This window comes from Molossus molossus, unplaced genomic scaffold (genome assembly GCF_014108415.1).
Source record: "Molossus molossus isolate mMolMol1 unplaced genomic scaffold, mMolMol1.p scaffold_m16_p_6, whole genome shotgun sequence".
Taxonomy (NCBI): domain Eukaryota; kingdom Metazoa; phylum Chordata; class Mammalia; order Chiroptera; family Molossidae; genus Molossus; species Molossus molossus.
In genome coordinates, this window is record NW_023425399.1 from 88,052,522 (window position 1) to 88,070,939 (window position 18,418).

The following is an 18,418-nucleotide window of genomic DNA, read 5'->3' on the forward strand; positions in this document are numbered from 1 at the left end:
AACAGAGCAGTGGAAATATGGAGACATTTCTGAGGAATAGCTTTCTAGGACTGGGTTTCTGAATATGAAAAAAATAAAAGTAGGAATCAAAGATGGGGGCTGCAGTTTTGAATCTAGGCAGCATTGGTTCTGGTAGGAGGAGAGAAGTGGAAATTGGGGTTCTTTGGCAGGAAAGCTTTGACGCACTGGTTTTGAGACGAAGGCAGTGTCCCCGAGGAGAGCTAAGCAGCTGTCTCCAAGGTGCCGGGTGCTCCAGTGCGTGCTGGCTGGCGAGCCCTTTGATCTCAGAGTCTTTGGCGTGTCACTGCTGTGTGAGGTACTCAGGTGCTTTTTGAGTTACAATATATAAATCACAAAATCCTCCTCTTGAAGAGCTGGCAACGTCTTGTTTAAAATGTTGTCAACATTCACCTGCCACATTTCCGATACTTCCAACAGCCATTGTTGGACACGGGAATCGGTGGAAAGCCTTCCTTATCGGGACCTGCATCTACCTCTCCGTCATTAACCAAACGCTGTGCACTGCTTTCTGAAGCAACACACTCGCTTCTCCACGGAAGCTGAGTTTTTAAATTTGTCATCCTGTCCAAGCTATATGCAATGGTTTCCACAGGTAGTCCTTGGGGGACGTAATTTGCAATTCCTCATCACACACACATTCTGTACAAAGACCAGTAATATGGCAGCCTGCTGGGATACAACATCTTTCTTCCACGAATCCCACCTCTGACTCATTAGGCTTTTCATAGCAGCTCTGGGTCTGGCTCGAATCAAACTGATAGGCCACTGAAACCCCCAGGTGTTTTTCACACATCCGTGTCTGCGCTTTCTTCCAGTCTGCGTCTCTGTGGTGGTTTGACACCTACAGGCAGGGCTTCCCCTTTGGTTTCAGGACCGACAACCTCAAGATAATTACGAATTTTGTTTTGGCCATTCATCATATTAATCTGTTGATCTTGATTTGATTTAACACAAACTTAATAAGCAGAACTTCTGTGCAACTGACCAAAATGTCGACAGAGGCAAGGGATGCAGAAGTCACCTGGAGGGTGACATGATCAGTGTCGGCATGTCAGGACCATTTCGGTGCAGTTAGTGAGAAGACACCTGACTCTGTGACCATCCAGCCTCGTTTCTTCATTGGTTGACAAGGCCTCCTGAAGTCAAGTCGTGCTGCCTCTCGTGGTAAAGGGCGGAGCTTTAGGGTCAAACACACCTGTGTAATCATTTGGGTGGATTATGTTTTCTTTTTTTAAAAATATTTTTTCTTTACTGATTTTAGAGAGGAAGGAAGAGGGAGAGAGAGAGAGAGAAACATCAATAAGAGAGGACACCGATTGTTCACCTCCTGCATGCCCCGCGCTGGGGATCGGGCCCACAACCTGGGCATGTGCCTTGACCGGGAATCGAACTGGCAACCTCTTGGTGCATGGGTTGATGCCCAACCAGTGAGCCACACCAGCTCAGCTGGATTATGTTTTCATCTTTAAAATGGAGATAAAAATCTGCAAAATGGAATAATGATAGTGAAGAATATGTGGAACACTGAACATTGTACCTACACATAAATGCCCAGTGTTGTGAGCCAGCAACAGGTCCACCAACTTCTTAACTGGCGAATCTCAGAGGTAAGTGGGAGAGATTAGCCAAAGAACTTATATGCATATATGCATAACCAACGCACACAGACAATAGTGTGGTGAAGGCAGGAGTGGGGGCGACGGGGTCAATGGGGGGAAAACAGGGGATATCTGTAATACTTTCAACAATACAGATAAATTTTTAAAAAATAATAAATAAAGGGGAGTGAGAAGAAAAAAGAAGATGCACTCAGTTTGCCAGGACCTGCTCACCTGGAAACTGATGGTCCCAGTGTTTTCTTCTCGTTTTTACGTGCTCAGGAGACATTCCTCCCCAAACCCTCTGGAGCTTACTGCAAGAATCAATAGTGCATTTAGTGAAGTGTAGAATATGATTTTGGGACTTTGTCTTTAATCCTTTTCTGAAAATTGGGGGTAGTGAACTGTTTATAGACTTCTGACAACTCTTCTGTTCTCTCCCTGTTGTCTTAAGATTTACTAATTGTAGCTTTGCATTGTTTGAGGTGCCTGCATTGTAAATTCTCAGAGCATCAAGTATTACATTCAGTAATTCTTAATAATGTTATGCAGGATTCTTTTCATTGATGTGTCTAAGTGCGAAAAATGAAGTACAGTTTCTGTCTCGATCAGCATGATTATCTGGACTCCTGCTCTCACTGTGATGGGCTGTCAGTTATACTATCATTTAAGTCACATTATTTCCCAAGGCTTTTCATCTCTGCACCTTTGAGTCTTCACATTGGGGAACAGAGGTTGTGTGCCTTCGTTAGAATCATTTTACCTTCACTAGAATGCTTGTTAAGATTTTACGTCTGCCTTCTGTCCAGGAAAGGCAAGTTTTAGGCTTTAAAATGTTTTCAGTGACTGACATAAAAAATACTGACATAAAAAAGTTTTGCATGGGTAAAACTTTTATTGACTCCTTTTTCGTCTGTGTGTGTGCGTGTGTGTGTGTGTGTATGTGTGTTTGGAGAGCGATTTACATCAATTTATCATTAAGTTAACTGATTCTTTGCTTAGCCGGTTGTCTTTCTGATGAGCTTATGAAACACAGCCTTCATTGCTTTTATCATGCCTTTTACTTCTGGCATTTCCATGGACTCTTTCTTACAGTTTCCTTCTGCTGGAATTTCTCATCTGTTCATGCACACTGTCCACCTTTCCAATAGAGTCTTTAACATATTAGTTATTCAATTATATAGTTCCAACAAAGAGTCACATCTGAGTCTGGTTCTGTTGACTGCTTTGCTTCTTGACAGCAGGGGTGGGAATTTGGGGCTTTCTTGCTTTTTTGTACATCTCGTAATTTTTCTGGTTGAAAGCTTGGACTCATGTAGAGGGCAGTATAGACCGAGGTCAGTAGTATCAGTGCCTGCAAATGGGCAAAGCTCTAGTCCCGGGCTATTAGAGGGGAGAGGTTTTCAGTCTGCCTAGGAACGGGGCTGGGTTTGGGTTTGTTGCTACAGTAGTTATCTTCAGTGCACCACCAGTTTCCAAGTTTCTTCAACCATGTTCTTGTGCTTAGGGTGAGCACTGGTTGCTAGAAGGTTTTTGTCAACGTTCCTTCTTTATTCTCAGCTTTAGGCCTGCCCTCTGTGTCCGAGCATCAGAGAGGGTCTCTCTCCATGCTCCTGCTCCTCCCTTAGTGATAAGCTACTGTTGCTTGGTGCTTGCTAGCCTGGGGATGGTGGCTGGCTTTCTCTGTCCTTTTTTGTCTCCCATTAGTCTTTAGCAGGTCTTGGATGGGACAATCACAGTGATCCTGTACTTCCCTCAGTAGTAAGAGACATTGAAAGGTCTGGGCTCAGAATGGTTCCCTGGACCTGCCCTAGGAGTTTTAGTCTTTTCCTCTCTCCTTCACCACCTGTGCTGCAGGGGACAACAGGAGGTTTTGCTTTTCCTGTGGCTTATAGCTCTTGTCTCATAGAGGAGAAGGCCCTGTGCATGGTTCCCCACCTTTCCAGGTAGTATGGCTGCCCCTTCCGGCTGCGGGGTTGTTGCTGTTGTTCTGGTTATTTGACTGCACACCCAGACCTACACTATGGGGAGATATTCTTAGGTCCCCAGCTCTCCCCTCAATCACCTTCATGGGTGGCGTTGAGGTCATTGGAGAGCACCGGTGAATGAATGCCGAATCTCTTCATATCTGTAGTTCCCAGGGGTCCCCTATCCTATGGTGGTCCATGCCTAGCCTTTTCTGCTTCGTATGAGGCTCCACCTTCCTTCCCTGCCCGGCCTCAGGTGGGCCCTTGCTGGTGTCCCATTTTTCCTGGTGGGAGGAAGCTGTCCCTCCTTAGAGCTCAGGCTACTTGGTTGCCCTGAAACACCAGCTTTCTAATGACTCAAGAAATGTTATGATTTTAATGATTATTTGGCTTTTCTTAGTGTTAGGTTTGGAGTGGCACCATTTGCGGCTTTCTAAGTAGAAGCCAGAGGTTTAATTTTGTAGATTTAGAAACACTTTAAATATATTCAGTACCATGAGATCTACTCAACCAATGAATTCTATTGCATTTTTTTAGTTTAATTTTTCCAAAAATTACTTGAGTCAATATGTATATTGTTCATAGAAAGTTGGATTAAAAGTAATTTTCATGATGTAGTTAATGATAACACTTGTGAAAAAGAGCAGGTAAAGTTTATTGGTGTAATATGAAATTCGATATTAAAAAATAACCTTTTAAAATTTTTATTGCTCTTTTTATGATTATGAGAGTAATGTACTCTCTTATATAAAACCTTAGAACTACAACATAAAGTAAAAATCACCTGAAGTGTTACACAGCTATAAAGATTTTTTAACTTTGTACATTTCCTTCTGATTTTTAAAATTTTCTTACATAGTTAACTATAAATATATTTTAAGCATTTTTATGTTTTATTACAATATTTTTAAAACAATATTAATATCTACATTATATTCAGTCCTATGAATGTACTATAATTCATTTGACTTTTGTCATATTCTTAAATGATCAAATTGTTTCTCACTCTGTGTGATATTTAAAGAGCTGCATTGTTTCTCAATTCACGAAAACATATTTAGTGAAGGAGGTTGTGTTTGATTTTTCCCATGTGTATCAATGTTTCATTAGGTAACATTTAAAAAATTCTACAAGTTTAAATGGCATAATCATGTACCATTTGTGTTAGAGACATGTGGCTACAAAGAGCCAGCTTCCCCTTTATGACTATTGATTGCTATTCTGCTGGCTATTTGGATATTACACCCAGAACACGAATTCTCACTTATTTGATCTCTTGGGTGCTCTCCATGTGAGGATAATCTCAGTGGGGAAAAGAAAGGCAAGGGGTGGGGGAGTTTTACTAGTCATTGTTTCAGGAAGGTGTCACAGAAAGAGACTAGAGGTTCGGGCTAGATTTTATAGAGACTGGTATACTGAGGGACCCCATGGTCTAGAATGGGTCTCCAGCCTCAGTTTCTCGAATCCACTCAGAGAGCTGATTGGTGGTTCCACAATTCTCAAAAGGCTCCTTGAAAAACCAGAAGGGCAGTTTACCATGTTCCATAAACAGATCCCCAAAACGTCAGAAACAGGAGCAGGGGGTGAAACTTTGACCCTTCTGCCCTTTTAGGGCAGGTGGCTGAGGACTAGCAGCTATATTCTAGCAGCTGAAAAATGAATAAGGTGATGGGTGTTCTAATACAGAAGAACATTTGAGGTGATATAAAAATCCCGAAGTAGCCCGTGTGCCGTTCCTCAGGAAGAGATGTTTTAGGAGTGAATGGACAGTAGGAGCAGAAGAAGCAGAGGCTTCTGGGAGCCAGCCCAGAAACGGCCCTGCCGGCTCCGGGTTGCCTTTGCCAGGCTACTGACTGCCATCCCCATGCCTCTCCACCTGCTGGCGCTCACCTGCCCAGCCTCCTCCATCTGCTGTAAGGAGATGTGAGCTGGCTTCCAAAGCTTTCCTAACAGCATAGTCACCATACCTGAGGCCCAGTTGTTGTCCATTGGCATGTTTCCATGGCTGGGACTTACTTAAGAAAGTTCTTTAACCTTGATTATTGCTTGGGAAATAATATTTGTCACATTTCCCTAAGGCTTATGTTTTTTACACAAGAGGGGAGGACAGGGTTCCCATAGTCGACCAGTAAGACGCAGGTTGGTCCATGTTTTTTCTTTGACTTCCTCCTGCAATTAACGGTGTGACAAGATACATAGCCTCCTAGAACATAAAATTCTGCATCTGAAAATGAAGATGTCACTAACTGGAAAAGTACCCAACCTTGTTGGTTTTCCCTCTTTCAAGGTGTTCCTTAAGGTATTATTTCGGCACAGAGGTTTTGGTATCCTTAGTGAACAATGACAGAATAGCTCTATGTTACCTGTGGAAGCTGTTTATGTTACCCAACTCTTCATAATTGCAAAGAATATTCTAAGGGCAAGTTAGCAAAGTAGGTATTTTATGGTCTTGTCCACTTTTAACCATTATTCTTTAAGAAACCTCCAGCTAAGTCCCAGAATTTTATCTCAGTAGAAGAAAAGGTTCATTTGTAGCGCTATTTGTTATTTTGACATTTGTTCTAATTATTTTTGAATAGCCTGATGTATTTAACATTCTGCAAGATTTCCGAACCACTAACTAGTAGAAAGTTAAGGTGTCCCTAGCCTTGCACTTGGCTTGCTGCATTGATCCCAAAGCTGGCTCTCTTTCTGCAAATGCCATCGGCTCATAAGCAAGTCCACCATCAGGCCCTGAGGCCACAGCACATGAATTTGGTTCAGGTGTCTTCCTGTCCTGGCAGATATGCCAACCCTGGTGTCTACACTTCTCCTTCAGGGACACCTGAACGTCAAGGCTGAGAAATCTGGACTCAGGTAGCATATTTGGGCCTGTATTTTTTTTTTTTAAATTTTTTTTCAGTATTGATTTTAGAGAGAGAGAGGAAGGAGGGAGAGAGAGGTAGAAACATCAATGAGAGAGAACATCGATGGGCTACCTCCTGCATGCCCTCCACTGGGGATCAGGCCCACAACCTGGGCATGTGCCCTGACCGGGAATCAAACCAGTGACCTCTTGGTGCATGGGTCGATGCTCAACCACTGAGCCACACTGGCCAGGCCCTGTACTTTATTTCTGATAAGACCCACCTCATTTTGCTGACAGTATCTCTGAAGGGGCAGAGCTACAGAGCTACAGAGTCTGGGGTGTCTGTTGGAGTGTTGGATAACCAGTGACAAAGACTTAGGGCCTGATCTGAGATTAAGTGTATGTCGTGGGACTAAAGTGTTCATTTGAGAAGTTCTAGTATCTTCAGTCACTTGAATGCTTCTGTTGTTGTTAAAACACGCAGATATTCTTAGTTCTTTCTGGTAAGCTTGTAAACAGTGGCAAAGCTTTGGAGATCGAGTTATCTCACCGATTTTGAATTCAGCTTTAATAACCAGCATCCACTTCTATAACATGTATTTATGCTTTTTTAGTGGAAAATAAAACAAATAGAATGAAGCATGTTTTTTCTAACTCCCCCTTTGTAATTTAAATCCTGAGGTTTGGAAATTGTTTTCTTTTTCATGGTTGTTGAATTTTTAGAAGAGGAGTTGGAATTTGGAGATTTGGGGGAATACTTTTATTTCTACTTAATAAGCAGCATGTTTGACCTGCTAAGTATAGTTCTTGGGTTTCTCTAAGTGCAATAAAACATGCAGGGAGCTCCAGTTTGCTTTCAAGTGCAAAATTATTGAGGAAAATTACCTTTTATTCATTTTCCATACATCTGGTGGTTACATTTTATCTAAAACCTAGACACATGGGTTCTGTACAGGCTGACTCCACACCCTCCTGTGGGTTGACCCAGAAAATGAAGAAAAGAAAAAAACCAGCAAAGCACCATGTCAACACCATCCTGCTCCCCTCTGTCCCAGCCTCCCTGGCAGGGAGGCGACGTTGGAGCCCCGGGTTGCTTATGCAGTCTGGGGGCTCAGGCTCCCGATGGAGGCCTGAGAAATGGTACATGCCTGGGTTAAAGGCACTTCTGTCCCTGGGAGGACTCACACCTCTGTGTTAAGCTGAGTAGGAATAGAGAGTGCAAATTGAAAGCTGCAACAGAAAGGAAGGCTCAGCCCCATCCCCCCCCCAAATGTGCTGAATGCATTGAGAAGCACGACCCTTCTCAGCTGGCTCTTTGCTCCTGTCCTCCCCTCCTGCAAGGCTTGACTCTGATTCCTGCTGCATACTGTCATTTAGCTGCTTTACAGCAATATAAAGCATAATTTGTTAGAATGGACAGCATTAAAATAGAATGCTGGCATTCCCAGAAGGCAATTACAGGAAAAGTAGGTGATGTGTGGCCCAGAGGCTGAATCTAGAGCCTCAGTGTGTTTCCTCCAGCCCCAAGGAAGTGGAATCAGATGTGTAAGCAGGAGCCCAAAGGCCATCACAGAGCTTTTCTGCTCCACGGAAACCCAGGAGCATGGCCGGAGCAGCTCTGAACCTGTCTGACCGACTTTCTTCCTCAGGGAAAAGGCTGTCCCCTGGGAAAGGCATTCTGTCTTCGGAGACCCGGCTCTGAGGGCCTCTAGTATAGGTGACACTCTCAACTGTGTTGTGGCGGTGTTCTGGGTCCTCTCTTGGCAGTGGGGTGACCACCTTTTTGGGTACTGGGCATCTGGAAGGTACTGATGGTGTTGAAAGAAGAAACAGCATTTGGGGATTGGGACGGACCTTAATGTGCAGCCAGTCCACCCCCATCCAGACTCTGAAATCCTCCAGCAATAACCTTAGCCAGCGGCCGCTCGGAACCTCCAGATGTAGGAATGTTCACTCTCTGCATCAGCCCGCTTGCCTTTGGACCACTGCTCCTGAGGCCGGCTCCTTGTTGCCCCGCATCCCTGTGGAACTCTTTTGTGACTGGTCGCTTTATCTTCCCAAGTGATCGATCTTCCATAAGAATGAGTATCAATTCTGATTGATCTTCCCTCGGTGCTAGGCAGGTGGGCAAGTGTTTGCGCTTATAAGTCATTTCAATGAGCCTCTTCAGTAGAAAATGAAGGAGCACCCTGCGGAGCTGAAAACCAGACAATTCAGACTGGACTGACAGCGCCACACGCCTTTGCAAAGCTGCAGCGCTGGAGCCGTGGCGTGGTGTGCAGCTGGCACCCTGCGGCTGGTTCCCAGCCTCCTCCTCCACGACCCGCTCTCCGTGCCACGGTGGCCTGTCCTCCCGCACCTGTCACTGCTCCCTGTCCTGACCCTTTCAGCAGATACGGGCTGAGAATCTCAACAGTCACTCTATTAGACTATCTGAGATATGTTCAAGTGCACATTTTTGAGAGCTTGAGATGAGCCACGTGTTTGGACTTGGAGGAACGGATGTGTGGCCTCCATTGCGGCTGTTCCAAGGCTGTGGAGGGTTTTGACTGTATTCCACATACTTGAGGGCATCACATGGTGTGTTTTCTGGATAAATGAGGGATGGCTGTAGAGATCTTCTGAAGTAATGCACTTTTGTTACTTTCAAGTGTGTGCGGCAATGCTCATAAGGTATTTCTGAGGAGGAGTCCTGCTGGATGCATTTTGATGATTAAGTTAGGACATGCCTGCAATTAGTACCGTGCATTTCCATAAAGTGAATGTTCCCCTGCTCTCTCTCTTCTCGAGTAGTTTAACTACCTAATGTGTTTATTATTAGTTTTATGTAGTAAGTCTTCCAAATACATATAAACATAAACTGAGCCGCAACTGAAGCCAAATTCATAGAACCCTGAAATCATGAGTTTGGGGGTTCTCTCTCTCTCTCTTTTAAAATTATAGTGCCAAAAAAGCTCCAAATAGAGTCTTTAGAGCAAAGGAGGAGAAGACATGAATAGGCATGTTGAGACCAATAGAAAAAGCTTTGCTAGAAAACAGTGGTTTCTTAATTAGAGAGCCTGGTAATGGAGAGTGGCTAAGGGGTTCTGGGTCCTGGGACCATGTCGGCCAAGGCCCCATGACCACAAAGATGCTCAAAAGAAACATTGATGAGCCGGGCAGAAGGGGGCCCCCGCTGAGACCCGCTAATGGGGGAGCGGGGTTGGGCAGCAGCCAGGTTCTTTCCCAGGAAGGCCCCGAGAAGGCTTCAACCACATAATGACAGTCCGCCCACTGAGGAAGTCGCCAAGCCTGGACTTGCTGGGTGTTTTATTTACTTGAAGAAATGTCTTGAGCTCTAAATGTACAAAGATAGGGCAGTTTATTATGCTACTGCCCTTCTTTCCTATCCCCAACCTTGAAGTTGGTGAGAAAAACACTCTGGAATTTAGTTTATTCTGTCTCAGGGAGCAGAGCACCCAAGGCGGGACTCAAGTTATGAAGGCGAAATGCCCCGAAGAGCTGAAGGCTCTCCGGAGAACTCGGTCCGGTGTGCTGAGGACGCAGCCGTGAGAGGGGAAGTCGGAGGAGCAGCCTGTCCTCCGTGTAACTGCGCAAGGGCCTCGGTTCTGCTGAGGATGGGGGTGGGGCGAGACAAGGGACGCTGGGGACGTGGTGACTTGCTCCACACACTGTAAGGGGGATGGATTTGAACAGGAAGCCTCTGTGTAAACAGCTTGCCCGCCTGCCCTTCGTGTGCAGTACTGACTGAGCAGCTCCTTGGGGACAGATGCTGTTCCCGGTGCATCAGATAAAACACCTCCACCACCAGGGCTTATGTTCTAGTTGTGGGCAACAAGGGACCGTTAGGTGAACAAACGTGGACATAGCCATTTGAGGTCATGATAAAGGATGTGAAGAAAATAGGCTGATGTGAGAGTGACGGTCTCCTTTAGGTGAAGTTGTCAGGAAGGCATTTCCCATGAGGGGAAATTTCTCAGACCTGAGGTTAGGAAAAGGCCACTCCTATGGCGACATAGGGAAGAGCCAATGAGAAGACTCTGACTCATGAACATATAGTCACATGACTGAAGAAAGGGAGATGATTGGAGCACACTGGGCAGGAGGGAGAGTGACAGGGAAGGAAATCAGAGACCTACACAGAGCCCCGGACAGAGAGGACTTATCCTGATGTGATGCAGACCCATCGGAGGGCAAGAGTGTGCTGGTCGCTCTGGCTGCTGTCCGGTGACTGGACTTCAGGGACATGGCTGGGTGTACTTAGGAGGCTCTCACAGTGGTCCTGAGAAGACAGGGAGATGGAGAGGTGGATGGAGTTGGCACAGCTCTTGAAGGAAGCTCTGTCACCACTGGCGATGGGTTTGTTGTGAGAATGGGGTGAGAGAAGTTCAGGGCGACTCCCAGCTGGCACTCAGTGGACGGTGGGTCCTCGGACTGAAATGGGGACTGTGCCAGGAACAGGTTGGCATGGTCGGTGGGATGGAGTGGATGTGAGTAAACATCGAGAGTTCTCTTTGGCCACATTGAGTCTGAGGTGCCTGTTAGCATCTGAGTGCAGATGTCAGGGGTCAGGTGAGTGTGGACCAGCAGTTTGGTCAGGCCTGGGAAGCAACAGTCAGCACTGAGTCATCGGTGGGATTGAAAACCAAGAGACTGCAGGAGCTCCCCTAAGAGGGAATGTGTGCAAAGACAAGGAGAGGGCACAGGACTGAACTCGGAGGCCTTTCCTCTCCTAGAGGTTGGGCACCATAGAAGGAGCCAGCAAATGGGTGGCCATTCAGGCAGGAGCCTGTGGTCAGCCACGAGAAGAGGATATTGTTTCTGGAGGGGGCAATGAATTGAGCTAAAATGAGCACAGAGAAGTAACCATTGGACTGGACTGCACCGAGGCCAGTGGCGACCTTATTGAGAGGAATTTAATTTGCGTGGTGGTGATGGAAGCCCTGTCAGATCCCGTTGAGGAGTCACTGGGAAGTGAAGAGTTGGAGCCAGGACTGTGACAACACTTGAGAAGTTGCCCTTTAAAGGGAACTGAGAACCACAAGACTGGCTGGAGAGAGACGTGGAATCAAGGAAAAGACAGATGGTTTACTAGGGACTGTGACAGAGGAGAAAAGGCAGGGGAGTGGAGGTGTCTGCATGCTTTGGGAGAAGTGACATGGGATGGTTGGTACTTTTACGCTGTTCCCTGTAGGGAGTGCACACTGCTCCAGGCTCTATGTAAAGTCTACTGATGGTTCAGTGTGAGAGAGGCCTCCAGGAGGCCCTGGGTCTTTCTTGGGCTGCCGGTGGAGAGCCTGGAGCCATTTCTTCAGTCATGGTGATGAGGTGAGGGTCATGTATTGATTCACTGGCCATTCACGGATCCCTTTGTTCATTGAGGAAACATCTTGAGCCCACTCTGTGCAAGTGCCATTCCAGGCCCTGCAGACACCGTGCAGATAAGCCCCTCTCTCCTGCACTGTGTTCCTGCCTGTGGGGTGGGGCACTGGCAAACCGCTGGGGGTGGAACGAGCAGGCCAGACCAGCTTGCTGTTTCTCAGATGCATGATTTGAACCCATTTCCAGGAGGTAGTTGGTGTGCGAGTGTCCTGAGGAGGAAGTTCTTGGAAGGAAGTTGGTCTGGGAAAGGAGACTGAGGGTGAAGGTCGCGGCAGCATCTGATGTTGCTGCCATAGGCCAGGCCTGGCTGAGCCGGAGCTGGGAGGCTTAGAAATTTCTCTGGGTGACTAACCTGTGACCTGTGTGAAGAAGGGACCCTGGGCTGTGTGTGGCTCCTCACACATGCTGTGCCCTGGGCCCAGCGAGAGTGGGTTTTAAGGCCCCAGGTGGTCTTCTTTGCTCAGTTCTAAGACCAGGACTGGGTTCAGATTTCTGCTCACCTGAGCTAGCTCTTGTGGCCTTGGAAAAGTCATTTAACCTGCTGCCCTTGTGTCCTCGCCAGAAAAATGAGAATTGTGATCATTCCTACTCAGTGTTCTGGTCTAGAACAAATGAAGTATAGTTTTCCCCACGTATCTGTGGGTTTGCTTTCTGTGGTTTGAGTTACCCACAGTCAGTGGTGGTCTGAAAATATAAAATGGAAAATTCCAGAAACAAACAATGCATGACATTTATATCGCTTGCCGGTCTGCAGAGCGAGATGAAAGCTTGTGCTGTCCTGCTACATCCACCTGGGACATAACGCATCTCTTTGTCCGCTGCATCTGCACTGTCTGTACGCTCCCTGCCCGGGAGTCACTTAGTAGCCATCTCAGTTATCAGAACAATGGTCGCAGTATCACAGTCCTTGTGTGCAAGTCACCCTATAGTAGCCTGACGTGATGTCATAATGCCCACGCCGTTCACCTCGCTGCATGTCATCACCGAGGCCTGTATCATCTTACATCATCAGAAACAGCAGAGTGAGGACAGTCCAGTAAGAGAGAGAGACCATATTCACATCCCTTTATTACAGTATATTGTTATAGTTGTCCTTTTTATTGTAAGTTATTGTTGTTCATCTCTTAGTATGCCTAATTTATAAATTAGACTTTATCGTACGTATGTATGTATAGGAAAAAACATAGTATAAAGGGTTCGGTATCATCCATGGTTTCAGGCATCCACTTGGGATATTGGAACATATCCCCATAGATAAGGGGGGACTACTGTAACTGATTCAGCAACTACTAGCTGGGATATTGAAAGACCACTGAGTGTGAGCTCTGGGACCCAATGCTCTGGGTTCAAATTCCGGTTCTATTTTAGGAGTGTGTTCTCGGGTAGGGTACTCTGTGCCTCAGTTTTCTGATCTGTGCAATGGGGCTACTTCTAATACTTGCCTTCTGAGGCACCAGTGACGAGCACCTGGGCTGAAGCAAGCGCTGGGTGCCAGCTGCCGGTGGGAGATGACACCTTCGGGTGTGCAGGGCTGTGTCTGCCCCTACGTGATGGCTTCTTCTCTGCGCAGTTCCGCCTGGTGGTGAAGACAGCCCTGAAGCTGCTGCTGGTCTTTGTGGAGTACTCGGAGTCCAATGCGCCTCTTCTGATCCAGGCTGTCTCTGCCGTCGACACTAAAAGAGGTGAGTGCTCCCTGCCCCCTTATTTCGTCGAGGCAAAAATGTCTGGTCTAGGAAGACTTCCACGTCGTACAGGTGCAAAACAATTAGGACCAACGAAGTCCCTCCGCATGGACCTCTCAGTGCAGGAAACGTACTTTTTAGGATAGTAAATATATGAAGATTGGAGACAGACGGGGTTTTCTGGGAAAGGAAAGCGCTCACAGGCACACCCAGGCCAGGCCCGACCGTGAGCTTGTCTGTGTGCTCTGTCCCCAGCCCCCCCCACTGAACACACACAGGACCAGCTCTTTCTCCTCTTCTCCCATCTCGTCCTGGTCATCCTGGCTCTGTCCTCCTCCCTTCCTTTCACACATGCTTTCTCAGCTCTGATCCCTAGATTTCCCCCTTTCTCCATCCCATGTCCCTTCCCTAGTGGGACCCTCACCATCTCTCACCTGGTGTCCCTTGCCTCCCCAAAGTGCTACCCTGACCTCTGCAGTTGGAAGATTGTTCTAAAACATAAATTTGGTCACATCCTTTGCCATCTATCACCAGGCATGGGCTTCCAATGCCCACAGGATTATCTGACCCTGTACCATCCAGCCCCTGCCGACCTGCCACCCCATCTCCCACCTGGCCCGCATCACACCCTCCCCACCATGAGGCAGACAGCCACGTGCGCTCAAAGCCCCGGAGTGTCCCTCTTCTCTGCTGTGTCGTTTTCAGTGCCCGTCTCTCCCGAGTGTGTGCCCTACCTGAGGAAGGGTACCTGGCTCTCTTCTTGGTATCCCAGCACCTAACCTGGCCTGCCCTACACACCTGATAAAAAATCAGCTTTGAATCTGGTCTTGTGTAACATGCTGTGGCCCCCATAATACTGAGAAGCCTGAGGCTAAGATGTGATTCTTTCGTTTTGTCCTTTTAAAAAGACATTTATCATCATCATCCCCATGAAAACTCAAAGACTAAAAACTTGATAACTTTTTATAATTATAACAGGAATGCTCTCTGTAAAAAAAAAAAAAAAAAAGGAAAAAAAAAACAAAAACAACAATATAAAGAAGACAATAGCAAAATCACCTCTAATCTCACCAGGCAGAAGTAGTGCTGACACAGTGATGCATTTCCTTATGGTTCTGTGTCTGTACACACGCTGATGCACAAATCAGCCAGGACACAACTGTCAAAAAGAATCAAGGGGCTTAACTAGCTCTCTGATTCTAATCATTTGTTTCTGTGACTCGCTGTTGCTCAGAGACCCACCTTCCAGGGCTAAATTAAGAGGTGAAAGAAAGTAGATCACTGGTTCTTTGATGATTGGAATATATGTTAATGAAAACCATCCAGAACCATATGCTGGGCTCCCATACCTTCCCCATGAACGCATAGGCAGATGTCGGCTCCCCTGCATGGTGGATCGCAGGCCGGGGGCCGCTCCAGGCCTCTGTGTGGATGTATGCAAAAGAGACAGATCCTAGTGCACAGTCAGGATTGTGAGTCTGGAAGACAGGTCCCAGATCAGGGCAGGTCTGTGTGTTTCTACCACAGCATGTTGCCATCTGGTACCAGAGCTGAAACTCCTTATGGCGGAGAGTAGATCAGGGCTGGCTGAGAATTCTCAATGAAGACTGCCGTGGCTCTGCAACTAGAGTTGGTGTTTTCAAGGCCAGTGAGTGAGAGTTAGGGCCAAAGGTGCGTGTCTGGGAAGACGGTGAGGCAGATCCTGTTATTCATGCTTAGAGGTGTGGTGCTCCATCCCCCAGCTCTGGGGATTACTTTAAAATGATGAGAGGACTCTTCCTTTGCTGACCTAAATTTCAGGTAACTCATGGACCTTTGTCATGGAGGCCATATTAGAGGGGCCAGTCCTCCCGGGACCCCGTGGTTGTGCTTTGACTCCATTGAGTTGGGAGCCCAGAGGTTTCTTTCTTGGGCTCCACATCTCATGAAGGGTGTGTTGTGGGATACAAGAGTGATCCTGAGATGAACCCAGTGCAGGGCACCCCCACTGAAGACTCTGTCTACTGGCCCAGCCAGAGCTCTGTGTTGTACTCAGTCTCCCCCAAGACAAAATGATGGCCATCTTTTCCCAATTTTTAAAAAAGAAAATTAAGACAGTGGGTTGTTTACTTAACTTTGTGGATTTTGGAGCACCTACTCTCATCTCTCTGCTGCTGAGCATAAGCAGCTGGGGAAAATAAATATCACTAATGGAAAAAATTAAGACATAACAATTTTTTATGGGGTCCAATCGCATGTTTCTCTGTGGATATGTGTGGCCTCGGCCACAACTTCATAATGCATGCATATACCACCATCCTATTTTATTGCTAGGAAAAGTGTCTCTGAACCCCGTGGTGGAATTCAGCGTATAAATATATCATGGTGTTTGCAGAGAGCACCATGGCGCCCAGGTGTGTTTCCACCCGCAGGTGTAGAAGGAGCCCTCCCCTTCCTTCTCAGCTGGCTGGGAGAGACAGAGGTGCCAGAGGTACCGAGGGCCAGCCGAGCATAAACGGAGCTCTGTGCACAGTGTAAGCCATAAATTTCACTCCTCGAGCGGTGTTAGACACATTCCTCTGAGGAGATAGGGTGGAGAATGGGTATGTTCACGTATAGACTAGTTTGTTTTAATAGAAAGGAATTCTTCTGGATGATGAAAACTGTCAGACTTAAAGAATCAAAACAGAGCGCTGGCCAGTGTTGCTCAGTGGTTAGAGCATTGGCCCATGGACAGAAGAGTCTCCGGTTCGATTCTGGTCAAGGGCACGTACCTGGGTTGCTGTTCGGTCCCTGACCTCAGTTGGGGTCGTGTGAGAGGCAGCCAATCAGTGTGTCTCTCTTGTATCAATGTTTCTCTCTCTCTCTCTCTCTCTCTCTCTCTCTCTTTCCCCCCTCCCACTCTATCTGAAGATAAATGAAAAAGTGTCCTCAGGTGAGAAATAAAAAAAAAAAATTAAAGAATCAAGAAAACCAACAAATAAGCTATGACTCCTCAAAAATTACTTCCAACAAAAGCCAATGAAATTGTCCCAGAATAAATTCCCCTGGTTGCTTTATAAACGTTATGAATGGGTTAACCAGAAAGGTTCATTCTGTGAGCGCTGACAGATGGCCCTTTGGCCAAGAGAAGGCCAGTTAAGGAGCCAGCATAAAAGCTAGGGGTCTAGGTCCATCATAGGGACTAACACATATTTATGAATTAATGAACATTTTAAATGCCCCATTCGATCCAGGCAGTCCGCACGTTTGCTCAGGGGCTGGAATGAAAAGGTGGATTTGAGGTCATCTCGGGCACGATGCAGAGGCTTTGTGCTACACGCAGTCCCCCCCCCGCCCCCCCCCCCCCCCCCGTTCCCTCGAGATAAAACAATGGCCATCTTTTCCCAATCTGTAAACATAAAAAAAAAAAGGAAAAAAAAAAATTAAGGCAGATATGCCTGTCTGCTCAGACAGCTGGGTCATCTGTCTTCCCTTTGGCTTGGATCCTCAAGTCCCTTTCTCCTTCTAGTGGACAGGGCCTGGGAAAGAGAGAAAGGCAGTGTGCACGCACGAGGCCACGAGAGGGCCTTGCTTGGTCCATCTGCCGGAACAGACTCCCTTTCCTTGAGAATTCCTCAGGATGATCGACAGGGGACTGGTTGAGAACCCTCTGCAGCCCTGGGAAGGGGGCCCTTCCTCGGACTAGATGGGTTTGCCCCGCAGACAGAGGGTGGGGCAAGTGACCAGCCTGGGGAACCCATTTTGAAATGCCAATCATTAATTGTGAGTCAGCTCTAATTTGGTTCAGCACTGCTTTTGAAGAAGTTCTATTTTTCATCTGAATGTGCGGTGATGAGATATGACATAATGCTTGAACATGTGTAGCACACATGATTAACAGGGGGAACACGTCCAGCCCTCCTTTCGGGCTCCCCTGTTTCTGACTTCTGCTCGAGGACGTATTGATCTGTGAAGAATGCACAAAGCATGGTGGGAGTCAGGGGCTGACAGAACTCAAGCTCTATTTCCATTATTCTTTATAGCCCAAGTGTGTATGTTAAGTGTGCTCATCAATCGTATTGAAAGACATGGAACGTGTTGTGAGGACCTTCTGTTGGAGTATTAGATCAACTCGTGTACAAGGCATTGTGCTAAATATCTTATTTTCTGTGGGGTTCAATTCAGACCTAGGAGAAAGGTGAAGTGGGGGAAATTTATTCTGTGCTTATTTATTCTGGGTTAAGAGAGGACTGGCCTTAGCGTGTAACAGACACTATGCTGAGGATTTTTTTTATATAAAACTCATTTATTTGACAAATATTTCAATACCGACAGTGTGCTTGAAACGTTAGAGAGAAAACAGGCTCTCAAGGAGCCTCCGCCCAGGCCAGGGACTGGGGGTGGAGTCAGAGAGACCGAGACTGTGATTAAGTAACTCACTGTCTTCTAACGTACTTCGTCAGTGCTAAGGCGAAAAGGCGAAGTGTTTTCCCTCAATGTCACCTCACAGCAGTCCTGTGGGGTAGACATTATCACCCCCAACTTAGGTCCCTTTCCTGAGCTACTGTTCATTCCCTCGGGGGCTCAGTTTCTTTCTCTGCTTTGTGAAGGAGTAAGATTATATGGTTTATGATTCTAAAACAGGACCCCCCTCCACACACACACACACACACACACACACACACACCCAATCACTGTATGGACCAAGCACAGGTGGTGTTTGGGCCACTTAGCTCCGGCAGGTGGCAGCTCCTGGTGCTTCACATAGGCCAGCTTGAGCTCATCCAAGGTCGTTGTGTTGAATCACAATGTTCCCTCTCCTTTACCTTTCTTCTAAATATTTCCCATTTTCTGGTCCCCAAGCAATTAACGTAGAATGAACATTCATCCCAACAGTGTATGACTATATTCTAGTTTCCAGACCCCAAATCCCTAAATAGTAATAAGGGAATCAGGTAT

At 46.7% G+C, this 18,418-nt stretch overlaps 1 protein-coding gene across 9 annotated transcripts in view; it reads left to right on the top strand.

Annotated features, from left to right (window-relative positions):
* FHOD3 (formin homology 2 domain containing 3) overlaps positions 1-18,418 on the top strand; it is a 466,045-nt gene that overhangs the window by 271,822 nt on the left and 175,805 nt on the right. For all 9 annotated transcript variants that reach the window (XM_036245756.1, XM_036245757.1, XM_036245762.1 and 6 more), the window contains exon 7: positions 13,387-13,498. In XM_036245756.1, the coding sequence (XP_036101649.1) occupies positions 13,387-13,498 (112 nt within the window). The remainder of the gene's footprint in view (positions 1-13,386; positions 13,499-18,418) is intronic.